Here is a 25,837-nt window from a genome sequence, read left to right as displayed (position 1 = left end):
GTGCGCCTGTAATCCCAGCTACTCAGGAGGCTGAGGCTGGAGAATTGCTTGAACCCGGGAGGCGGAGGTTGCAGTAGGTTGAGATGTGCCACTGCACTCCAGCTTGGGCAACAAGAGTGAAACTCCATCTTGGAAAAATACATATATATACATATAGTTGGCCCTCCATATCCATGTGTTCCACATCCCTAGATTCCACCTACAGGCATAGCGCATTTACATTGTTAGGCAAGATAAGTAGTCTAGAGATGATTTAAAGGATACAGGCAGATGTTCCCAGGCTACATGCAAATACTATGTCATTTTATGACAGGGACTTAAGCATCCCAGGGTTTTGGTATCTGTGGGAGGTCCCGGAACCAATATCCTGTGGATACCAATACCAAGGGACTAACGTAGTTGTACCCACCCGAAGGAGTTTTCTATTTTTTACTTCTGGTTTTTTGAGAGACAAGGGTCTCACTATTTTGCCCTGGCTGGCCTTGATCTCCTGGGCTCAAGCAATCTTTCTGCTTCAGACTCCCAATGTTTTGAGTTTTAAATGTTCACAGAACAATGCTTGGTTGATGGCAAACATTCAATTTTAGGTGTTAGCTAATTTGTTGTTAGTGGAAGCAGGTAACACTTGGGCTGAGAATTGAAGATCATAGTTTTATAAATGTTGAAAGAGTTCTTCCTAAGAGCATAAGCAAGGGAACAGAAACAAAACATGTTTGGAGAATAGAGAACAGTTTTAGTGACTGGTGTTTGGGTGGGAGTGAGGAGATGAAGAAGGAGGGACAGGCTGGAATGAATACCTTTATAGGTCTCAATTTCCCACATCTGTGAAATAGAGAAACCGCCCATAACTGCCACATTTACTTGTTCAACAGATGTTTACTGAATACCTATTTACTATGTGCCAGGCACCTTTGTAGGAGCTGGCAGTATAGCCTGAACAAAGCACAAAATGTCTTTGCCATTACGAAGTTTATGTTTTTGCGGGAAAAACGGACAAAAATAAAATAGTTAATACACATCTTGTTACGCTACCTCTACAAAAAAAGCAAATGCACAAATAATTGCAAAAAGTGCTAAATGATTTGAAGGAAACAGTGATTAAATGGATGAGGTGAGGCGTCGCTGAAGGAGGATTTGTTTGGGAAGGGAAGGAGGTGACATCTGAGCTGAGACCTGAATAACAAGAAGTCAAGCACGCAAAACTCAGGCGGAACGTGACGTAGACAGAGGGAACAGAGTGCAAAGGCTCAGAGGCTGGGTAGGAAGCGTTTGATGCTGCTGCCGGGTGAAAGCAAAAGTAGAAGACAGTGAGGGAGAGAGCAGTGGAGCCCAAAAAACCTCGACTTCAAGATTGAATTTTATTCTCAGTACAAGGGGTAGAGGGGAACTCAGCAAACGAGTGGCCTGATTTGATAATTTTGAGATCACTCTGGCGGCGGAATGCAGAACAGATTCGCGAACAGGAGAGAATGAGCAAGATGAAACACTTGTCAGTTAGGCCTCCGTACTTAAACGCTCTCCGCTGGACACCGCCGCCCGCAAAAACCGACTCCAACCTCTCTCCTGACGGCGTTAAAGGGAAAAACAGGAACTGAGGAGAGGCTGCAGTTACTTCGTCCTGAACCCACCCCCAGTTCCCTACACAGCGCAACTCCCCGTCCTCACCTGCAATCGAAGAAACTAAAGAGAAACAATCAAGTATGCGGCCCCTCTTCCTGACTCACACAACCGCCTCTAATCTTTAGGTTCCATCCCACAGGTTTAAATTGGCGGGAGAACACTAAACCCAACCCCTTTACGGCGGCCGGACGAGACCAAGATTACTTTAAACTCGAAATAGGACGTTGCCCCACCCTGAGTTCCGCCAGTTTTGTTCTCCCGACTGCGCATTCCTAGGCTGTATTCTTGGCCCCGCCCTCTTCATGGTCCTTACACGCCCCTTTGAAAGAACACCCAATCACCGCCTCGAATTGCGTTGTTATAGAAACTCTTGTTACCGCCCTTTTTACTCCCAGCAAGCTGTGCGACGCGCCGGGCCTCCTCGCCTTTGTGCCATCCGGGTCTCTCGCGCGAGCGATTTAGTCTGGGGCGAAGCTTCGGAGCGGCCGGTACTGTTGAAAGCGACAAGTGGAGGCGCCGCTCTAGCGGCCGGGACTCTGAACTATGGCGGTAGGTACCGAATCTGAGTTTAACGCCAGGGATATTTTTCTACGACATTCCAAGGAGTGGGTGAACGGCTCCCAGAGCCTTGTTCGTGTGTATGTGTGTGGACAAAATGGCGCCGCGGCCTTCTTCTGCGCCCGCCATCATGGCTGCCTGCTGTAGGGAGGGGGAAGTAAGGCGGTGTTGATGGGGGTGGGGAGCTGCAGGGAGTGCCTTTTTTTTCCAGAACTTTCCTCCTCTCTTCTCCAATCCTACGTTCCTTTTGCCCCGCTGAACTTCCTCCATTTTCGCTTATTCACCCTGGCTAGTGATTTATGCTAAGTTTTTTTAGGGCCTGAGAATTTGCAGTGGAGAAAGGGGCTGGGAAAGAGAAAGACGATCAGGAGTGGTCTCTGAAAAGTACTGGATCAAAAAGGTGGTGTCTGTTAAGGGATAGTGTGGCAGAAGAGAGCGACTTGTAGCGATTTTTTTTTTTGTACCGTCAGTGAGATGTTTCTAGTTGTAAAATTTCAATTAGTGTTCGTCAGTGTAAGCCTTATTATTGTGTATTAACGAGCTAGGAAAGTATTGCTGAAAGGGAGTGAAAATTCAGCTTAAAAGGTTGTAGAACTACCAATTCTGACTGATGCGCGGTTTCCGAAGTGGCCCGTGATGTCATCAATTTGAAGTCCGAGAAGAATTATAGTTAAGTCTTGTCACTGACCTTGCTGCTTTAAATTTAAACCCTTCGTTGACCCAAGAGAAGCTGCCGTTCGTAAATTACCTATTCTGAACAATAAGCCTGTGTGTGTGTAAGATGCCCAATTCTGACGGATCCACATTATTTTATGCTTACTTTTTTTATTCCGTTAAAAGGAAAATATAAATATTTTACATTCCTTTTTACTGACTAAAAAATTATATCATTTTCGGTAATAATTATGACTCTTAAACGTAGTGATAATTTTAAAGTTTGCTCTTCCCGATAATTGGAATGCCTGGTATTAGGCAGATGATTTTCTTCCTCTCCCTACCCCTCCAATATCTAGTTGATTGAGTTTGGACTCGTTGTTTTTACTTACTGTTTTCATTTGTTTAGTGTTTTGGGCCTCAGTATACTTAAAGAGTAATACTATTTTTCTTGGGTTGCAGGGTTTTTTTGTGTTTTTTTGAGACGGAGTTTTGCTCTTGTCCAGGCTGGAGTGCAATGGCGCGATCTTGGCTCACTGCAACATCCGCCTCCCGGGTTCAAGTGATTCCCCTGCCTCAGCCTCCCAAGTAGCTGGGGTTACAGGTGCCCACCACCACACCCGGCTGATTTTTTTGTATTTTTAGTAGAGACGGGGTTTCACCATGTCGGACAGGCTGGTCTCGAACTCTTGACCTCAGATGATCCACCCGCCTCGGCCTCCCAAAGTGTTGGGATTACAGGCGTGAGCCACCGCGCCCGACCGGGTTCCAGTATTTTAAAAAGTGAATTCAAACATGTACTTCTGCTGTGCCTTGTTCAATAAAAAGACAGTCCCCTAGAGAAGTGGCCTAGTATTCAATCCAGTGCTTACATCCTTCGCAGTGGAAAAAGATTTGTCTACTATGTTTCGAGCTGTTATTAGAGTTTGCAACAAAATGTAAATGGTAAGAAACCAAAGTGGCTGCCTCGTAGAGCCAGTGCTGGAATAGAAGGCTGTTTTGCAGTTAACGTTTATGTGTACACATAGATTCGTACTAAATTAAAGCTTAGATAATTTCAGAGCAATTTTAATGTTCAGTTGGTGGGTTTTTTCCTGGATACCTGCATTATGCTACTATAAAATATCCTCAGGGAAATAAAAGTTTTCTGTGGCCTCAGTGACCACCTGTCATTCCTATCTGTTTAGTGTTAAGACGGTTTTTGTTGTTGCTCCGTAGTCTGTTTTACAGATGAAAATGGTTGATGTAAGTTTAGGTTAGCCTGTGTCACAGGGAGTTTTCTCTGTTGCCTAGCTTTGTGATGTTAAGCATAAAGTTAGATAAACCGTTGCCTGAAAATTGCCTAACTTTTCCATGCAAAGGTTGCTTTTGATTCTAGTCTTGTTCTCTGCAGAAGTAAATGGGATTGCCAGTAGTTAAGGAATTCTGTCTCTGACAGAAAGTGTCATGCACTGAGAGAAGTGATAGCGGTGCTTGAAATTTTTGAGATCCCTTCTGTTTACCAAGTGTAAGCTGTACAAACACTTAGCAAGTAGTAGATGAGTCTGAAATAGTCCTTAAGGAGAATGATGAAAAAAATCCAAATGTCCACTATTCACTTGAAAAATCAGAATCGTCCTTAATAATACAGCATCATTTATTAGTAATAAAGACAGTAAAGAGATGGAGATGCAGTACCATTTTAAGCAAGTCAGCTGATGTTGCTGGATCTCATCTGTGAAACGACAAAGTTGAACTCTATTATAAGGGATGAAAACCTTTCGGCATAAAAATTTTGTGGTTCCAGAAGTCACCCAGACTGGAGAAATAAGTACGTATACAATATGCTGGCATGAGAGCCTCCCTGGGAGTTACTTTCTTTTATTTCTTACTGTTCTTTTTATACCATTGTTAGAGGAATAACATGTAATTTATGTCTTTCACCTCATAATTGAACTGTAAAACCTTTCTTTTTTTAATTTATTGTTTTATTCCCTAAGTCTAGCATTGATTTTGGCACATTTTTGACCCTCAGTAAATACTTGTTGAAGTAACCCGACTTCTCACATCTTCATTTGTTAAAATGCAATACACCCATTCATTGTACTTGATATTTGGTATTCATTTTCTGGACTAATTTTCCTAAAGGAAGAAGTTCTCTAATGTGATTCCTTCTGCTGAAGACTATATCGATTCCCTCTTTATTCAATCCAGATTCCTTCTGATGTTGTGAAAAGTCCATAAACTGTTTCTGTAAAGGGCTGGATAGTAAATATTTTTGGCTTTGTGGGCCATGTGCAGTCTCTGTCACATTCTTTCCCAGACTGGAGGGGCAGTAGTGCAATCTTAGCTCACTTCAACCTCTGCTTCCTGGGTTCAAGCCATTTTCCTGTCTCAACCTCTTGAGTAGCTGGTATTACAGGCACACCCCACCAAACTCAGCTAATTTTTGTGTTTTTAGTAGAAGCGGGGTTTTACCATGTTGGCTAGGCTGGTCTTAAACTCATGACCTAGGTTGTCCGCCCACCTCAACCTCCCAAAATGCTAGGATTACAGGCATGAGCCACAGCACTGGCCTTGTAAGTGCCTTTAGTTTTAACAGTTCACTCTTTACAGTGCTATTTACTGAAGTTATTTATTAAATATGCCTAAACTACTTTAAAAAAAAATGTTAAAACCATTCCTAGCTCAAGGCCATACAGAAACAGGATGAGGACCATAGCTTGCCAACCCTTCCTAAGTAATCAATTCCCCAGGTGTATCAATTATTTTATTTTCATATTATCTTCTCTGGTCAGTTAGCCAACCATTGTCTACCTTCCGCATTAGTTGAAACTTGTAAAATTTATATTGTAATAATTACTTACAAAATGCTTTAAAGCAGAAACAACTTAATGTTTTCATAGCCCAGAGCACATGTGAGGAGAGGCAGACCATATTTTCCAGCAGCACTGTGCCAAGGGGCTGTTTTCATTAGAGGGTTATGACATTAAGATGAGGTTCTCACTTTGGTAAGTTAATTTTCTGTTTATTATTTTATAATATTTTTAAGGCATTCTGTTTTAAGATTTTAAGATTCTTGAGTATCTTTAGGCTTTAACAACTCATTTTTGATTGATGTGTATGCTAATTTAAAAGTATTGGTAAAGTCAGTTAAATGCATTCACACATCTGAAAAGGACTGTATTTTCTCTGCCTGAATGCTTATTGGAAATACTTAGAGCCCTTATTCCTCCCTCACTCCACCCCATGTTTTAAAAGTTATAAAAATAATCGTTAGAAAACTAAAGCTACAGGCCGGGCGCGGTGGCTCAAGCCTGTAATCCCAGCACTTTGGGAGGCCGAGATGGGCGGATCACGAGGTCAGGAGATCGAGACCATCCTGGCTAACACGGTGAAACCCCGTCTCTACTAAGAAATACAAAAAATAGCCGGGCGAGGTGGCAGCGCCTGTAGTCCCAGCTACACGGGAGGCTGAGGCCGGAGAATGGCGTGAACCCGGGAGGCGGAGCTTGCAGTGAGCTGAGATCCGGCCACTGCACTCCAGCCTGGGCTACAGAGCGAGACTCCGTCTCAAAAAAAAAAAAAAAGGAAACTAAAGCTACATCACTCTAAATATGTAGGTCTCGCTTAATTATCAGGTTCGTCATTTCAAGTCATTCAGGCTTGCTAGTGTACAAAGCATATTTAGCTATTTGGAAAGCAGGCATTCTGATTTATTGATGAGGGGGACTGGGACTATCTTCCCTTCCTTTGTCCCTCTTTTAAGAAATTGAAAACATTTAAAATGTAATTAAGAACTTTAATCATTTGTTTTTAAACTTTTAGGCTAGTGATACAGAACGAGATGGACTAGCCCCAGAAAAGACATCACCAGATAGAGATAAGAAAAAAGAGCAGTCAGATATATCTGTTTCTCCTAGAGCTTCAAAACATCATTATTCAAGATCACGATCAAGGTCAAGAGAAAGAAAACGAAAGTCAGGTATGAATTCTTAGAGGTGGTATATGAGCATTTGTATAAGATATGTAGACCTGTTGTATAAGAAGACATACGTTTAGTTTGTTGGCCGGGCGTAGTGACTCAAGCCTGTAATCCCAGCACTTTGGGAGGCCAAGGCAGGCAGATCACCTGAGGCTGGAAGCAAAAATACAAAAATTGACACAATCTCAGCCCAGTGCAACCTCCATCTCCTGGCTTCAAGCAATTCTTCAGCCTCAGCCTCCTGAGTAGCTGGGATTACAGGCATGCGCCACCAAGCCCAGCTAATTTTTGTATTTTTAGTAGAGACAGGGTTTTGCCATGTTGGAACATATCAAATATAATTCAACCTGTTTATTTTCTTTCGTTTTTCTTTTTCTTTTTTTTTTTTTTTTTTTTTTTTGAGATGGAGTCTTGCTCAGTCGCCTAGGCTGGAGTGCAGTGGCGGGATCTCAGCTCACTGCAAGCTCCACCTCCCCGGTTCATGCCATTCTCCTGCCTCAGCCTCCTGTGTAGCTGGGACTACAGGCGCCTGCCACCTCGCCCAGCTAGTTTTTTGTATTTTTTAGTAGAGACGGGGTTTCACTGTGTTACCCAGGATGGTCTCGATCTCCTGACCTCGTGATCCGCCCATCTCGGCCTCCCAAAGTGCTGGGATTGCAGGCGTGAGCCACCGCGCCCGGCCGTTTTTATTTTTCTTAATGGCTTACCTCTCTCTACTAAACCCCCTTATGAATTTGCTGTAGACTCGGAAACTAGATGGGGGGTCAGAATGTATGTAAAATACTAAAAGTCTATGACTGTTTAAAAGATGTATCTAAGCTGCTTTATATCCTGGTTTGCTCAGATTTCTTGATTTGTTTCACATTTGTATTGTATTAATGTAGAATAATCCCACTTGTGCCATAAAAAAATTAGTCATTGGAAGAAGACTAATGGGAGTGATTTCTCTCCAGTGTTGAGTTTTTTGAGATGAGATGTTTCTCCAACTTTGTTTATGGTGAATATTTTTGTGTATATTCACAGATAATGAAGGAAGAAAACACAGGAGCCGGAGCAGAAGCAAAGAGGTAATTAACACTTTGTAGTGAATAGGTACTTTAAAATACTTATAAAGTGTCTGGTAGAAAGATTTGTATGAATATAAGACATTTGTCAAGGTAAGTACCAAACTTGAAATTTAAAAGGTTTATTGGGTTATAAAATAAGCATGACTTTTATTCATCATTTTTGAAGAAGATGTTTATGTGAAAAGTACCTTCAAAACCTTAATTTTATTATATTGTGAAAATACTCACAATAAAAATTTCATATGAAGAATATGATTGGTTTTTTTAGGCCTGTCACACAGAGCTTCCATTAATTCGAGGTCCCGAGTCTCCTGGTGCCTGAGAGTTGCTCAGGATTTTTAAACAGCAATCATCTTTACATAGCAATACCCTATATATCTGTGGACTGCTTTTTCTTTATGAATGATAAGAGGAGTTTTTTCTTTTGCAAACTAGTTCAGTTTCCCTAATAGTATTGAATTTTGAAATAAAGGTTTGAGTGAGGGACAGCTGAAAAGGTGGCGGTGACACCAAAACTTGAGGAAAATGAAAGACAACAGCTCTATTGCAGAGGAGTTACTTGTTCACCCACCTGAGAAGACAGGAATGAGCCAATAAGGAAGAGTAGAAGTATTAGCCAGAAAGGAAGAAGAGTTGTGGGGGCTGGGCAAGGGACTCCTAAAACAAGTGTGGGCAGGGACTTCACCTCTTCCCCTAATGGAAGCTCTGTTAAATTTTTAATTTAGGAGAGTTTTTGTGAAAATGACTATTTTGTTTAGCTCACATGATAACATTTCTATAATAAATCATACTCAGCGTGCTAATGCGCGAAGAGACTGAACTGAAGACGCTGCAGACTCAGATAGCAAAATAATAAGCCTACTTCATGATAAGGTAACTATTAGTCATTCAAACTCCTATTTCCCTTAAATATATCTTAAATCAGTTAAGGGTTTTAATGTTTTTTTTTTTTTAAATTAATAGTAATGTTATGTTTGAAAAACTGGTTTGAAATAAACTTTAAAACCTTTAGAAGTTTAACCACTTAAGACTTTTCCAGTCTGCCTCTTTATAGCAAAACCAAGAAAAATTTCTTTTCTAAGCTCATATAGAGAACTGGCAATGAAACTAAAATTTAGTTGTGTCTCCAGGTCTCTTATTTTTCTACAAATAATAAATTACATACTATGATGATTTTCAGCTGTATCATCATGCATGTTCCAAAATGATTGGCCAAGTTTTATTTTTAAGAAACATTAATCGTGAGTGGAAAGAAACATGCTATGGCCTTTTGGGAAACAGTAATGTCTTATTACGGTGGAAAAGTAGTAGCCTGGGCATCAGAAAAACATGGGATATAGGTTCAGCTCACCCATGTAGCTTTGTAACTTTAGATCTTAGTTGTTCATAAAATAAAGGGATTAAGTTAGAGGATATGAGTTTCCTTCCAGATTTAAAATTTAGTGATTCAGAGATGTCTAGGATTTTAAGTTTTAGCTACAAGATGAATTTGACAGATCTTCCTGTAGGGAACTGTAGTATGTAGCACTTCTACTTTGGTATTTGGTAGGATGAGACTTGATTATGCAGTTAATTTTAGCTGAGTCTCTGAATGCACATGTGAAGGCCTTGGTCTTTTTAAAGTATGGGGGCAGTATGTATTGTGTAGTGGCACGTGGATTAATTGTTATACCTAGTTTGGTTTCTTTAAAATTAAAACATACAGTTGCCATTTCTACCCTAGGTACATGAAATGTAATACTCCTCCAAGCCTGTTGGGATACTGCAAGATGAAAAGTGATTCCTTCACAGTTTAGACATTGGGAGGAAAATCAAGAGCTATCTTTTAGAGGATGTAGCAGGCAGTATAACTATAAAAGGGACACTGCATCTCTGTGTAAAATAATTTGAAATTATAGAAAATAATTAGTACTTAGTAATAATTATACTAATTGAAATGCGTTTCTGGTGCACTTTTTGTGTCATTATCTCCTTTACTTAATATTATGTACTCTGGATTTAGTAGTTGATGTATATACATGGTCTGTATTCTTTTAGATAAACATAAGGGATTCCTCTTTTGTCTGGCATAATGGCTTTTCAATATTTCAACTTTAAAAATCATTGTTTCTATTGTAGTATTGAAAATATTTTGGGGAGGAACTACATTTTGGGTGTTTATAGTAAAAAAAAAAAATTAGTAATTACATCTGCAACATTTGGGTGATGTGAAACTAGATCATTTTTTTTTATTTGCCACACACTCCTAAGGTTACTAATGTTGCATCACAACATTTTTTGTCTACTGATACCCATACTAACTCTCTTTGTTGCACTATTTTCCTGAAAGAACCAACTTCTTCTTAAAACAGGCAAGAAGACATGAATCCAAAGATAAATCCTCTAAGAAACACAAGTCTGAGGAACATAATGACAAAGAACATTCTTCTGATAAAGGAAGAGAGCGACTAAATTCATCTGAAAATGGTGAGGACAGGCACAAACGCAAAGAAAGAAAGTCATCAAGAGGCAGAAGTCACTCAAGATCTAGGTCTCGTGAAAGGTAAATCATTTTGTATTATAATTTAGTATCTTCTAACAAGATTTGAGTTACGTAAAGTTTCTCATCAACCCAGCAACACCCAAAAAAAAAATCGTAATTAGGGAGTTTTTCTTGTTCGTTTGTTTGGGTTTGTGTTGTTGTCGTTGTTGTTTTCCTTTGGGCTTTGGCCTTTGCTTTCTCGTCATGCAAAAATGGTTTCCAAAAATGGGGGATAAGGGATGACTAAATCTCAACTAAGTGCCTAGATTTCTTTCTTTTTTTTTTTAGACGGAGTCTCGCTGTATTGCCCAGGCTGGAGTGCAGTGGCATGATCTCAGCTCACTGCAACCTCTGCCTCCTGGGTTCAAGCAATTCTCCTGTCTCAGCCTCCCAAGTAGCTGGGATTACAGGCATGTGCTACCATGCCTGGCTAGTTTTTGTATTTTTAGTAGAGATGAGGTTTCACCCTGCTGGCCAGGCTGGTCTCAAATTCCTGACCTCAGGTGATCCACCCACCTCAGCCTCCCAAAGGGCTGGGATTACAGGTGTGAGCCACCACACCCGGCCTAGATTTTCTTTTTTGAGATGGTCTCTGTGTTGCCCTAACTAGAGTGCAGTGGTATGCTTTCAGCACACTGCAGTCTCTTGGCCTCCAGGGCTCAAGTGATCCGACCTCAGCCTCCTGAGCAGCTGAGACCACAGACATGCGCCACCACAGCCAGCTAATCTCTTCGTATTTTTTGTAGAGCCGGGTTTTGGCCATGTTGTGGAGGCTGTTCTCGAATTCTTGGGCTCAAGCAATGTGCCGGCCAGCCTTGGCCTCCTGAAGTGCTGGAATTTCAGGAGTGAGTCACTCTGTCCAGCTGAGATTTTTAACCACTTAATCTGTCTGGCACTGAAAAAATCATATTGTTAAACTGTGTGGGTTAAGCCACTAAACAGTCCTTTTGCGTCATTGATGTGATGTAGAAGGTGTTTGCTGCTAGACTGCAATCTAGATTTTTTTGATGTTGGAGTATAGATAAAAAGATTTTTGAGAAACTGGATCACAGCTCAAATTTGTGAATGGTTTTTGGTGGGGTATTTTTTGGAGAATGCTGTGGGGTGTGTGTGGAATCAGACTAAAATTTTCAGTAGATAAGTATTAAGCTTTGTAACTACTGCGGGAAGAGTATTAAATGGAAGCTTAAATTTGGTAAGATGCATTGAACACTTTTGACATGTTAATAGCTTTAATATGTTCTAGGACAAATTATCAAACAAAATGAAGGGTTCATTTTTAGTTTATTTCCTTTGAAAATGTCACATTTCTGTAAATAATATAGTGCAGTTACTTGCTTGTCTTAATTGTGTTACTACAGATAACTAATTCATGATGGATATAAGTGAAACAGCACAACTCTTAATTACAAATTTGTGTACTTTAATTTCAGACGCCATCGTAGTAGAAGCAGAGAACGGAAGAAGTCTCGATCTAGGAGTAGGGAGCGGAAGAAATCTCGATCCAGAAGCAGAGAGAGGAAGAAATCAAGATCCAGAAGCAGGGAAAGGAAACGGCGGATCAGGTCTCGTTCCCGCTCAAGATCAAGACACAGGCATAGGACTAGAAGCAGGAGTAGGACAAGGAGTAGGAGTCGGTAGGTGACTATCATCCTGAATAAAATTTAATAGGACCCTCAGAGAGTCCATTTATCTTCTCAGTAAGAGAATATTAAAATAGTGGGTCAATTTTATTTATAGATTATAGTAAAATTATTTTAGTCATTACCTAACATATGAAGAACAGACCTAGCCACTTGAATAGCATTCACAAGTATTCTCGTGTGGTTGATAAATCTCTTGCGAAATGCAGGTATGAATAGGCCTATTAAAATCCAGTTGTTGGCTAGATGTAGCGGTTTACACCTGTAATCCCAACGAGGCGAGCAGATTTTTTGAGCCCAGGAGTTGAAGACCAGCCTGGGCAATATGGTGAAACCCCATCTCTACAAAAGATATGAAAATTAGCCTGGCGTGATGACACACACCTATTATCCCAGCTACTTGGGAGGCTGGGGTGGGATAATCGCTTGAGCCCAGAAGGCAGAGATTGCAATGAGCCAAGATCATGCTATTGCACTCCAGCCTGGGTGACAGGAGTGAATCCTGTCTTAACAAAAGAAATTCAGTTGTGTTCAACACTGGATTCGTTGTATTTATTTTATTTTCACAAACAACTGAAATCTATTTTGCATACTTACACTTTGCTATATGCTAGAACTCTTTGTCTGCGTTAGCTCATCTAGTTCTCAGAAGAACCATGTTGAAAGGTAAGTCTATCATGCTTAAAGACGTTTAAGAAATTTGCCCCGGCCGGGCGCGGTGGCTCAAGCCTGTAATCCCAGCACTTTGGGAGGCCGAGGCGGGCGGATCACAAGGTCAGGAGATCGAGACCACAGTGAAACCCTGTCTCTACTAAAAATACAAAAAATTAGCCGGGCGCGGTGGCGGGCGCCTGTAGTCCTAGCTACTCAGGAGGCTGAGGCAGGAGAATGGCGTGAACCCAGGAGGCGGAGCTTGCAGTGAGCCGAGATCGCGCCACTGCACTCCAGCCTGGGCAACAGCGTGAGACTCCGTCTCAAAAAAAAAAAAAAAAAAAAAAAGAAAATTTGCCCCTTGCACTTTGGGAGGCCGAGGCGGGCGGATCACAAGGTCAGGAGATCGAGACCACGGTGAAACCCCGTCTCTACTAAAAATACAAAAAATGAGCCGGGCGCAGTGGCGGGCGCCTGTAGTCCCAGCTACTCGGGAGGCTGGGGCAGGAGAATGGCGTGAACCCAGGAGGCGGAGCTTGCAGTGAGCCAGGATCGCGCCACTGCACTCCAGCTTGGGCGACAGAGCAAGACTCCGTCTCAAAAAAAAAAAAAAAAAAAAAAGAAATTTGCCCCAGAATTCCAAAACAATATCATTAAGTGCTAGAGCCAGGACCAGGTTTCAGATATATCTAAATGCAAATTTCATTCATGTGCTTAACCCACTGTATTGTGCAAACTACCTCAGATTTTGTTTGTAAATGAACACAATTTAGATTATCTTGATTGGTGGGAGGAGGCTTTGCTGAGATAGGAAGTGTACAATAAAGAGCACAGGAGGAAAACTAATTATAAATGTTCTTCAACGAATGCATTATTCTCTGCTTGTTTCATAAGACAGTAGTATACTATTTTGTTAATTGCAACTTAGGTCAATGTATGAAAGATTGAAATACACATTTAAAAAGGGACCTGTGCTTAATACAGTAACTTGGTTTTTATGATTTATCACTTGTTTGATCTTTATTAAATCAGTATGAATTTTTACTCAGTGGTTCTAGTTTGTAGTAGTTTACTAATTTGAACCTTACCAATTAAGAAATTTTTTTTTAAGTGCTTTTTTGGTCACTGACGTCTAGTTTTTTTGTTTGTTTTGAGACAGAGTCTCACTCTGTCACCCAGGCTGGAGTGCAGTGGCACAATCTTGGCTCACTACAACCTCTGCCTCCTGGGTTCAAGCGATTCTCCTGCCTCAGCCTCCCGGGTAACTGGGATTATAGGCACCCACCATCATGCATGGCTAATTTTTGTGTTTTTGTGGAGACGGGGTTTCACCATATTGGCCCGGCTGGTCTTGAACGCCTGACCTCAGGTGATCCGCCCGCCTCAGCCTCCCAAAGTTCTAGGATTATAGGCATGAGCCACCGCACCCAGCCAGACATCTAGTTTTTAGTGGTTAATAACTTTTTATTTTTGAAAAATATCTACAAATTCACTATAGATGAAAATACGTAGGAATGATTCCTGTGGTGTACGTATTGACCTACACGAGCACAAAATGACTAATGTATAAGGCTAGCTTTTGCAACATTGGATACTTTGCAAAAGATTGGAAACAGCCAGATGCGGTGGGGCATGCTTGTAGACCTGTGTACTCTGGAGGCTAAGGCAGGAGGATCACCGGAGGCCAGGCTGGGCAGCATGGTGAGACCCTGTCTCTTAAAAAGGGTTGAGGGAGGCCGGGTGCGGTGGCTCAAGCCTGTAATCCCAGCACTTTGGGAGGCCGAGACGGGCGGATCACGAGGTCAGGAGATCGAGACCATCCTGGCTAACACGGTGAAACCCTGTCTCTACTTAAAAAAAATACAAAAAACTAGCCGGGCGAGGTGGCGGGCGCCTGTAGTCCCAGCTACTCGGGAGGCTGAGGCAGGAGAATGGCGTGAACCCGGGAGGCGGAGTTTGCAGTGAGCTGAGATCCGGCCATTGCACTCCAGCCTGGGCGGCAGAGCGAGACTCCGTCTCAAAAAAAAAAAAAGGGGGTTGAGGGAGTTGGAAACAATTGTTTCCAGTGAGTTCAGCTGTAACAGAGAAGTTTAAATTTTTTGCATCTCAAAATGTAAATATTTTTGTATCGTTGCGATTTTTGTTGAACTATGTAAATATAATTGATTTCTTATTAACAAAATAGTTATGACTCGGCCATAATTTGACATATGAAATATGGTTTACTACAGAGATAGAAAGAAGAGAATTGAAAAGCCGAGAAGATTTAGCAGAAGTTTAAGCCGGACTCCAAGTCCACCTCCCTTCAGAGGCAGAAACACAGCAATGGATGCACAAGAAGCTTTAGCTAGAAGGTGTGTATATTTCTTAATTCATTTGTTCCTGTTCACCTTTAAATAAATGCTCAATTGTGTAGATAAGATGAATGCTTTCAGTAAGAGAATGATTTGCATACTTAAATCTAATAATACGGGGGCATATTTGTGATTTAGAACTATGTAAATAGTTTAATTCTCATCTTAAACATTTGCACAACTAAAAGATTGAGATGTCTACAACAATTTCTGTGTTTTTCTTCGTGATTTGACTGATTTCATTTTTCTCAAAGTTAGACTCCCAAATATTTTCAGTTTGCATTTGAAACTTTTTTCTTGAGTCTTAAATCTGGTTCAAGAACTATTATTTTCTCATCTAAGATGACTTTTCCTTTACTTTTTGTTTTTCTCCCTCAAATAGACAAAATACCTGAAACAGTAAGTAAAATTTTGTCAATATTATTATTTTGAAGATGGCAAATAACAGATAATACATTATAAGCCAGTTTCTTTGATCTTGTAAGTTTTATTCCTGATAACTATGGGAGATCATTGTGTTTTTGGTGGTTTTTTTTTTTTTTTTTTTTTTTTTTTTTTAATTTTCTGCTGTTTCGGCTGGGTGCAGTGGGTCACGCCTGTAATCCCAGCATTTTGGTAGGCCAAAGTGGGCGGATCACTTGAGGTCAGGAGTTGGGAGACCAGCCTGGCCAACATGGTGAAACCCTGTCTCTATTAAAAATACAAAAATTAGCTGGGCATGGTGGCGGGTACCTGTAATCCCAGCTACTCTGGAGGCTGAGGCACAAGAATTGCTTGATCCCACGAAGCAGAGGTTGCAGTGAGCCGAGATCGCACCACTGCACTCCAGCCTGGGCAATAGAGCAAGACTCAGTCTCAAAAAAGACACACACACACACACAAATTTTCTGCTGTTTCAAAGATGAGTAATGGTGCAACCACACACAGCGCTGCTATGTATTGAAATCTGCAAAACTATTCAAAGAACTGCCTCATAGAGAGGCAAAAACTAAGATGAAATCCAAGCACTTGTTTGCAGCATTTCCCATATTTTGAAAAATAGACTTTGTAGATTTTGATTTTTTTTCTCTCTTTACATAATTAAGGTGTTTTGTTTTTTGAGACAGGGTCCTGCCCAGGCTGGAGTGCAGTGGCACATGATGATGGCTTACTGCATCCTTGAATTCCTGGGCCCGAGCAATCCTCCCACCTCAGCCTCTCAAGTAGCTGGGATCACAGGCATGCCTGGCTAATTTTTGTATTTTTTGTAGAGAAGACGGGGTCTCCCTATGTTGCCCAGGCTGGTAACACAGTGTAACCTGATGTGCTGCCCTGGGAACCCAGCCTGACAGAAACTGCAGCTGAACAGCAGCAAAAGTGTGAGCTCACCCCTTCTTTCCATTCACCTTAGTGAATGGTATTAATTCCAAATTTTCAGTGGACATTTTAATGCAACCAGTTGTAGTCACTCATATCGTCTTTCTGAAACTAGTATCAGTAGATTAGGATTTAATTTATACTGGATTGTAATTTCATTAACTCTGACAAATATTTTTTAAGCCCTTAAGTTATTTACTTGAATGCCGTAAGTCTAACCTGTTTGCGTTTTTGGATTTTTTTAAAGTGAAGCTGTTAATAGCATCTAACATTTCATTGACATAGACTATTTGGTGATCTTTCAGATAAAGTTTTAAATGTCCTTTAATTTCAGAATATCAGATTATTTACTACCTTGAAATGTGGAGAATTTTTTTTGTTAATAAGAAACTACCACGTATAGACCTTTTATATTGGTTTCTTTTTTGGTCTTAAATGTCGGGATTTAAAACTGTTTAGGAAATAGATTTCAGATCTGTGACCTACTTTTTTAATTTTATTTTTTATTTTATTATTATTATTATTTTTTTTTGAGACGAAGTCTCTCGTTATGTTGCCCAGACTGGAGTACAGTTGTGCGATCTCGTCTCACTGCAACTTCTGCCTTCTGGGTTCAGGCAATTCTGGTGCCTCAGCCTCCCAAGAACCTGGGATTAGTGATGCGCATCACCACACCCAGCTAATTTTTGTTTTCTTTTTAATAAAGAAGGGTTTTGCCATGTTGGCCAGGCTGGTCTCAAACTGCTGGCCTCAAGCAATCCTCCCACCTTGGCCTCCCAAAGTGGTAGAATTACAGGCATGAGCCACCTTGCCTACATTTTATTGTTACTCCTATAGACTTCTATTCTCAAGGACAAAATCAAGCCTATGCATACTTCCATGCATATGTGCTTACAGCTTGTTAAATTTCTTTTATGTAAATTTGAACAATTTTTTTTTCCTTTTTTTTTGAGATGGAGTCTTGTTGCCCAGGCTGGAGTGTAGTGGTGTGATCTCGGCTCACTGCAACCTCTGCCTCAGCCCCCCGAGTAGCTGAGATTACAGGCGCCCACCACCACGCCCTGCTAATTTTTTGTATTTTTAGTAGATGCAGAATTTCAGCATGTTAACCAGGCCAGACTCGAACTCCTTACCTCAGGTGATCCACCCACCTCAGCCTCCCACAGTGTTAGAATTACAGGCGAGAGGCACAGTGCCCGGCCAACTTAACAATTCTTAAAGCAAATCCAATTTACTACCCCTGCCTTATATTACCCATAGTGCCCCAGAACAAAAACAAGTTTCCTCAATCCCGTCCCCTTTATACCACATTACAGAGAGCATTAGTGGCATTTGGCTTGATTGATAAATCAGGGAATCCTTATGAAGTAAAGAATTTTCTCTTTCAGGAATTCGTTGTGAAGATAATGTTACTTGTTATTTGCTATATTTGAGTAAACTTAACATATAGCTTGTTTAGTGTGCGAATTCTCGTTAGCGAATTTAATGAATATGCACACTACTCATTTAATAGAGTGAATAGAATGAACAAGAATTCAGTTTTGGGCCGTGCACGGTGGCTCACGCCTGTAATCCCAGCACTTTGGGAGGCCGAGGCAGGCGGATCACAAGGTCAGGAGTTTGAGACCAGGCTGACCAATGTTGGTGAAACCCCGTCTCTACTAAAAATAAAAAAATTAGCTGGGCATGGTGGTGCGCGCCTGTAATCCCAGCTACACAAGAGGCTGAGGCAGGAGAATCGCTTGAAACCGGGAGGCAGAGGTTGCAGTGAGCCAAGATCGTGCCTTTGCACTCCAGCCTGGGCGACAGAGCGAGACTCTGTCTCAAAAAAAAAAAATTCATTTTGTTTTGGGATGAATTTGTGTTTCACGTTACCACTTCCTTTGCAAATGATAAATTTCTTCAACTGCTAGAAGTAATTTCCTAATTTAGAGAAGTTTTCCTCCCATTTTATTAGATTACACAGAATGGCAAGATTTGCTTGACCTTTTAGTTTTGACTTTTTGATTTTTATTAAATTGAAGACTTCACTAAGGGCTGTTTAATATAAAAAATTATCTGAATGTCTTGATTGGCTGGCTTGTTCTCCCTCAAGAAACATTTAGATAATTCTGTAAATTTATTTACTACTTACCATGCTCTAAAATTTACTCAGCTTTCAATGTTACTTGCAAGATGTAATTTCTTTTCACTTGTTAATTGGAACTGCATATAAAAACTATGCCCATTTCTGGCTAGTCAATTCAAAAATGTTTAAAACCACTGTTGTTGTGTTCTTCAAACGTAACTTATACTGTCTTAAGAATGATTGCTTTTTCTTCACATACGGGTTATCAGTAGCCGAGGGATGCTAAAAATTTAAAATTTTATGGAAATTGGCTTGTCTCTGTACATGCACATATAGGGAGATATATACATAATGGTTTTATATTGTGTTATTTTAAATTTATTGAAATTATTTTTGCAGGTTGGAAAGGGCAAAGAAATTACAAGAGCAGCGAGAAAAGGAAATGGTTGAAAAACAAAAACAACAAGAAATAGCTGCAGGTAATTTTGTTTTTTGTTTTTTTTTTTTTAATTCTTTTTTAGTCATCTCGATTTGAGCTCTTTCAGGTTTTTTTGTTTTTCAGACAGGGATTTGCTCTGTTATTCTGTGATCCTCCCACCTCAGCCTACCAAGTAGCTGGGACTACAGGCCCACATCACCATGCATGGCTAGTTGTTTTCTTAGTTACTTTTTGTAGAGAGGACCTTTCACTGTGTTGCCCAGACTATTGTTGATCTCGGGCTTAAGCAATCCTCCTGCCTCAGCCTCCCAAAGTGCTAGGATTGCAGGCATGAGCCACTGCGCCCAGCCTAAGTTTGACATGCTTTCTGTAGAAAAATTGAAAAATATAGAAAATAATAGGAAGAAAATCACCTATGATTCCTACTTCCCATCAGTACACTGTAAAAGTTTTAGTGTTTTCTCACTTAAGTGTTTTGTAGCTTGTTTCTGATGTGGTCCATGTGGATAATTTTTGTTGATAAGTTGGTAATGAGTATTTTTGTTCATGTAACACTGTAGTCATCGCAACAGATTTTTTTGTTGTTGAGACGGAGTCTCGCTCCATCGCCTGAGGTGGAGTGCAGTGGCGTGGTCTCGGCTTACTGCAACCTCTGCCTTTTGGATTCAAGTGATTCTCCTGCCTCAGCCTCCCGTGTAGCTGGGACTACAGGTGCGCACCACCATGTCTGGCTAATTTTTGTATTTTTAGTAGAGACGGGTTTTAGTAGAGACCATGTTGGACCAGGATGGCGTCGATCTCTTGACCATGGTGATCGCCCGTCTCGGCCTCCCAAAGTGCTGGGATTACAGGCGTGAGCCACCACACCCGGCCCCAGATATCTTTTACCATTTTGGAAATGCAGTTTGTGCAAGAAAGTGAACTGATGTGAAATACGTATTTCTCTTTCAAGAAATCAAGTTTTTAGACATAACAAACATGGCAGATTTTGAAAAGTATCAGGCCTGGCTCAGTGACTCACTCCTGTAATCCCAGCACTTCAGGAGGCCAAGGCAGGTGGTCAGGAGTTCAAGACCAGCCTGGCCAACATGGCGAAACCCCCATCCCTGCTAAAAATACAAAAATTAGCCAGGCGTGGTTGCATGCGCCTATAGTCCCAGCTACTCAGGAGGCTTGAACTCAGGAGGTAGAGGTTGCAGTGAGCCAAGATCATACCACTGCACTCCAGCCTGGGTGACAAGAGCGAGACCCTGTCTCGCAAAAAACAAAGGAAAGAAAATTATGACGAAGAGCTTACTGTTGATTTGGCATGAAATGTAATCTGGAAGATGGTTTTTTGTTGTTGTTTACATTCCTGGTAAACAGTAGCGCTTATTTGAAACTCCAAAGGTTTACAAATAGCCATTTTGTTTTTAATACATCATTACAATCTTTCATAACTCTGGTTCCCATAATGTTGGTAAATTAGAACTTTTTAAGGTTATATTCTGGACTGACAAAAATAGGTAATCAGAGGTGTCTTTGTTTACAGAGGACTGCCTCAATCACAGTGGAAATACCGGGGCTTTATTGAAAAACTTGGCCTTAGCATAATACCTGCATACTGTTCTTTTTTTTTTTTTTTTTTTTTTTTTTTTTTTTTTTTTTTTTTGTAGACGGAGGCTCACATTGTCGCCCGTATTGGAGTGCAGTGGCACGATCTTAGCTCACTACAACCTCCACCTCTGGGGTTCAAGTGATTCTCCTGCCTCAGCCTCCTGAGTACCTGGGAGTGTAGGCGCCTGCCACCACGCCCAGCTAATTTTTTTGTAGTTTTTAGTAGAGATGGGGTTTCACTATGTTGGCCAGGCTGGTCTCAAACTCCTGACCTTGTGATCCGCCTGTCTTGGCCTCCTAAAGTGCTGGGATTACAGGTGTGAGCCACTGTGCCCAGCCTTACCTGCATACAGTTTTTCAGATATTTGATGTGAGCATCAAACAAAATGTCCATGAGAAGATTTCATAAATTTAAAAAAATGTAAGGTTTTATTTTTTTGTGATCATACCTTAAAGACACTAGTTCATTTCCACCGAAATCATACCTCCTTACTATTTGCAGAATTCTCTGTCCTCAAAGTAAATAAATGGGTTTTTGTTTTGTTTTGATAACGGAGTTTCACTCTTGTTGCCCAGGCTGGAGTGCAATGGTGCCATCTTGACTCACCACAGCCTCCGCCTTTTGGGTTCAAGTGATTCTCCTGCCTCAGCCTCCCGAGTAGCTGGGATTATGGGCATGTACCACCACGCCCAGCTAATTTTGTATTTTTGGTAGAAACGGGGTTTCTCCATGTTGGTCAGGCTGGTTTCGAACTCTCAACTTCAGGTGATCCGCCCACGTTGGCCTCCCAAAGTGCTGGGATTACAGGCGTGAGCCACCGCGCCTGGCAATAAATGGTTTTTAATGTATATCAAGGGTTTATGCAGAAATATGTCCATTGATAAACACAGTAAGTGTTTGCTAAAAACTTACTTGTGAGCTAATACACAGTCATTTCCTTGTATTTTGTGAAAATCCTGCCTTTTTGCACATTCATAGCGTTTTATAAATCATTTGTTAATGTAATTTGGAGATTTGTTTATGTTTTAAAAACCATTTTTATATCTTCTTCAAGCAGCTGCAGCTACTGGAGGTTCTGTTCTCAATGTTGCTGCCCTGTTGGCATCAGGAACACAAGTAACACCTCAGATAGCCATGGCAGCTCAGATGGCAGCCCTGCAAGCTAAAGCTTTGGCAGAGACAGGAATAGCTGTTCCTAGCTACTATAACCCAGCAGCTGTGAATCCAATGAAATTTGCTGAACAAGAGAAAAAAAGGAAAATGCTTTGGCAGGGCAAGAAAGAAGGGGTAAGTTCTCTTATTCTGCTCTTCTATCATTTATTCCTAATTAGTAATTGCTTAGAAAAACAAATTTGGATTGAAAAAGATTACTTTGGGCTTACCTTTCTAAGAACCTTGGATGGCCAGACGCAGGTGGCTTATGCCTGTAATCCGAGTACTTTGGGACACTGAGGCAAGCGAATCTCTTGAGATAAGGAGTCCAAGACCAGCCTAGTCAACATGGCAAAACCCTGTCAGTACTGAAAAGAAAATTTAAAAATTAGCTGGGTGTGGTGGTAGGCTGAGGCAAGAGAATCGCTTGAGCCTGTTATGCACCGGCTACAGTGAGCCAAGATCATGCCACTTAGCCAGGCGTAGTGGTGTGCAACTGTAATCCCAGCTACTTGGGAGGCTGAGACAGGAGAATTGCTTGATCCTGGGTGGTGGAGGTTGTAGTGAGTGAGTTTCCAGTGAAACTCCATCTCAAAAAAATGAAAATAAAAAAATAATGCCACTGCAACGTCAGCCTCGGGCACAGAGTTGAGACCCTGTCTCAAAAAACAAAAAGCAGGCCGGGCGCGGTGGCTCACGCCTGTAATCCCAGCACTTTGGGAGGCCGAGGCGGGCGGATCACAAGGTCAGGAGATCGAGACCACGGTGAAACCCCGTCTCTACTAAAAATACAAAAAATTAGCCGGGCGCGGTGGCGGGCGCCTGTAGTCCCAGCTACTCAGGAGGCTGAGGCAGGAGAATGGCGTAAACCCAGGAGGCGGAGCTTGCAGTGAGCCGAGATCGCGCCACTGCACTCCAGCCTGGGCGACAGAGCGAGACTCCGTCTCAAAAAACACAACAAAACAAAACAAACAAACAAAAAAAAGCTAGGATAGTGTTAATACTAAAATAAAACATAATTGATGGAAGTCAAGCTTTCGAAGAAAACTAATATTACGTAGTATTAAGGAAAAGAGACTACTTGGTTGAGGATTTTTCATAGATTATGAGGTACTGGTTTTTGTTTTTTGTTTTATGTTTTTTAAACATTATTTGCAATGACAAATGACATTAATTGCAGATGGCATATGCAGTTGCAAAAATTGCATGTGAAAAAAGACCTATGACAGGAAAAGAATCCTTTTTTTTTATTTTTGAGACAGGGTCTTGATCTTGTCGCCCAGGCTGGAGTGCAGTGGCGTGATCTTGACTCACTGCAACCTCTGCCTCCCGGGTTCAAGCAATTCTCCTGCCTCAGACTCCTGAGACCCTCCTGGGTCTACCGGTGCCCACCACCACGCCAGGCTACCTTTTTGTGTTTTTAGTAGAGACGGAGTTTCACCATGTTAGCCAGGCTGGTCTCAACCCCCTGACCTCAGGTGATTTGCCCGCCTCGGCCTCCCAAACTGCTGGGATTACAGGAGTAATAACCAACCTCTTGGAACCTCTTGCTTATATTTCTTTGCTTTGTGGTTTCCTTTTTTTTTTTTTTTGGAGACGGAGTCTTGCTCTGTAGCCCGGGCTGGGGTGCAGTGGCCGGATCTCAGCTCACTGCAAGCTCCGCCTCCCAGGTTTACGCCATTCTCCTGCCTCAGCCTCCGGAGTAGCTGGGACTACAGGCGCCCGCCACCTCGCCCAGCTAGTTTTTTTTTGTATTTTTAGTAGAGACGGGGTTTCACCGTGTTAGCCAGGATGGTCTCGATCTCCTGACCTCGTGATCCGCCCGTCTCGGCCTCCCAAAGTGCTGGGATTACAGGCTTGAGCCACCGCGCCCAGCCCGCTTTGTGGTTTCTTAAGTCTTGAAGTAATTAAACTTACATTGATTGAATGCCATCCATGCTGTTTGTTTTTTTCATTGAGACATTGTTGAGATATTTCATGTCTTAAAAAATATATTTAAATTTTACATGTTTTAAAGTTTAATGTTTCTTAACAGGACAAATCCCAATCTGCTGAAATATGGGAAAAATTGAATTTTGGAAACAAGGACCAAAATGTCAAATTTAGGAAGTTGATGGGTATTAAGGTGAGTTTCAAATGTGCCAGGGAATCTTTGCAGTAGCTGTTAGCCGTCCTGCACTAATCTTCCCTCATTTTCTTAGTTCTGATCTTTGCTCAGGTGTCAGTGTTTGAGTTCTTTCCCACCACCTTTTGTAAAACAACAAGCAGTCCCATTCTGAAACATTCCTATCTCCCTTACACACACACTTAGTGAGAGAGACGCAGTCTTGCTCTGCTTGCTCTGTCACTCAGGCTGGAGTACAGTGGTGCAGTCATACCTCGCTGCAGCCTCAAACTTCGGGGCTCAAGCAGTCCTTCCACCTTGGCCTCTCAAAGCCCTGGATCACAGTTCCAAGCCATTGCGCCCAGCCTCCATCCCCGTTTTCTATTTTGCTTTCCTCTGTGGCATTTATACCCTGACTACTTCTACATACTATGTTTTTTCCAACCTACTAAACCGAAGTTAACTTTGGTACACCCTGCTATATTCCAGACCTAGAAAGAATATTGCTTTGTACTATGGAGGTGTTTAATAATGAATGGAAATTAAGTCATCGAGATCAAATACACATCCCAAAAGTATATATTTTTTGGTTTTGGTTTTGTTTTGTTTTGTTAGTAGAGACGGGGTTTCACCACGTTGGCCAGGCTAGTCTCGAACTCCTGACCTTAGGTGATCCACCCATCTCAGCCTCCCGAAGTCCTGGGATTACAGGCATGAGCCACACTGTGCCCAGCCAAAAGTATGATTTAATAATAGTGTCAGCCTAGCTCACACCTGTAATCCCAACACTGGGAGGCCGAGGGGGGCGGACCCCTGAGGTCAGGAGTTCGAGACCAGCCTGACCAATATTGTGAAACCCCATCTCTACTAACAATACAAAAATTGGGACTGGGCGTGGTGGCTCATGCCTGTAATCCCAGCACACTGGGAAGCCAAGGTGGGCGGATCATGAGGTCATGAATTCGAGACCAGCCTGACTAACGTGGTGAAACCCCGTCTCTACTGAAAATACAAAAATTAGCTGGGCGTGGTGGCGTGCGCCTGTAATCCCAGCTATTTGGGAGGCTGAGGCATAAGAATTGCTTAATCCCGGGAGGCAGAGGTTGCAGTGAGCCAAGAATGGCACCACTGCACTCCAGACTGTGCAAAAAAATAAATAAAAAAGTGTCAAGTGAGAGAATATTTATCTCCATCTGAATTCACTGTAATGTTTTATGTCTGATCTTTAGAGTGAAGATGAAGCTGGGTGTAGCTCAGTTGATGAAGAAAGTTACAAGACTCTGAAGCAACAGGAAGAAGTATTTCGAAATTTAGATGCTCAGTATGAAATGGCAAGATCACAGACCCACACACAAAGAGGAATGGGTTTGGGTTTCACATCTTCAATGCGAGGAATGGATGCAGTTTGAAAATGATGACACTTGTAAAGTTTGGGACTTATAGACTTCTTGTTCTGATGTCAGGTCCTTGTTCACCAAACAGCTAGCATTCTAGCTTGCATGGGTGTTGCATTGACTTTAATTTATTGAAAAATACAAATTTTTGTAAATATCAGATCAGTGATACTGGTGTTAGTGTTGTAATCAGGTTAAACCCACTTCCATTAAACTTGACAGGACTATAGAAGGACAATATTTTTTAGTTCATGAATTCTACCTTTCAAATATATAAAAGCTGCAGGTGGGGATAAAATCTCATACATGGATTTTTTCGTGTCCGCTGTCTTGTGTACTTTTGTACTTAACCTTGTACAGTTATTTTCATCTCTTGAAACATGAAAGAAATGTTATGTAGATGTTCTTTAGAAGATCTGGCCATTTGGTACATAATCCAGCACAGATAAGCTGGGTGGTGATGACAATAAAAATGGTTTTCTCAAAACTGGTGTTAATTTAAGTTACCTGGGATGTTTCTTTGAATTTGTTTTATGGTTTCTGTAGCATTTGGCAATTGCTGTTAGAAAACACTAGCTAGAAATCACCCCCACCCCGGCCCTTTTTAAGGCCAGTTAACTATACTACAGGCAATACCATGGTGAGCAAAAATGTAAAAGGTGGGAGGAGAAAACTTATTAAAATAGTATGTTTTC

The 25,837-nt window shown here is 41.5% G+C and overlaps 2 protein-coding genes across 7 annotated transcripts in view; one reads left to right on the top strand and one right to left on the bottom strand.

Moving 5' to 3' along the window:
• Positions 1-1,922, bottom strand: part of KNTC1 (kinetochore associated 1) — a 101,729-nt gene extending 99,807 nt beyond the window's left edge. Inside the window, exon 1 of the mRNA XM_050748220.1 lies at positions 1,666-1,922. The gene's annotated coding sequence lies outside the window, so the exon portion shown is untranslated. The remainder of the gene's footprint in view (positions 1-1,665) is intronic.
• RSRC2 (arginine and serine rich coiled-coil 2) lies at positions 1,908-25,629 on the top strand. Of its 6 annotated transcripts, none has more exons than XM_050748060.1 (10): positions 2,029-2,169; positions 6,640-6,796; positions 7,820-7,863; positions 10,215-10,405; positions 11,818-12,021; positions 14,910-15,032; positions 18,856-18,935; positions 21,547-21,779; positions 23,680-23,769; positions 24,978-25,629. In XM_050748060.1, the coding sequence occupies exons 1-10, from the start codon at positions 2,164-2,166 to the stop codon at positions 25,155-25,157; spliced, it is 1,308 nt and encodes a 435-aa protein (XP_050604017.1). In that variant the 5' UTR covers positions 2,029-2,163; the 3' UTR covers positions 25,158-25,629. The 6 variants fall into 6 exon arrangements, with proteins under 6 accessions (XP_050604016.1, XP_050604015.1, XP_050604017.1 ...); XM_050748061.1 differs by having other exon boundaries at positions 2,040-2,169; positions 21,550-21,779; XM_050748062.1 differs by lacking the exon at positions 6,640-6,796 and adding an exon at positions 8,659-8,736 and having other exon boundaries at positions 2,071-2,169; positions 10,193-10,405.
• The last annotated feature ends 208 nt before the right edge of the window (positions 25,630-25,837 follow it).

This window comes from Macaca thibetana, chromosome 11 (assembly GCF_024542745.1).
Source record: "Macaca thibetana thibetana isolate TM-01 chromosome 11, ASM2454274v1, whole genome shotgun sequence".
Classification (NCBI taxonomy): Eukaryota; Metazoa; Chordata; class Mammalia; order Primates; family Cercopithecidae; genus Macaca; species Macaca thibetana.
The sequence above is the reverse complement of the archived record's forward strand: the minus strand, read 5'-3'. Positions and strand labels throughout refer to the sequence as shown.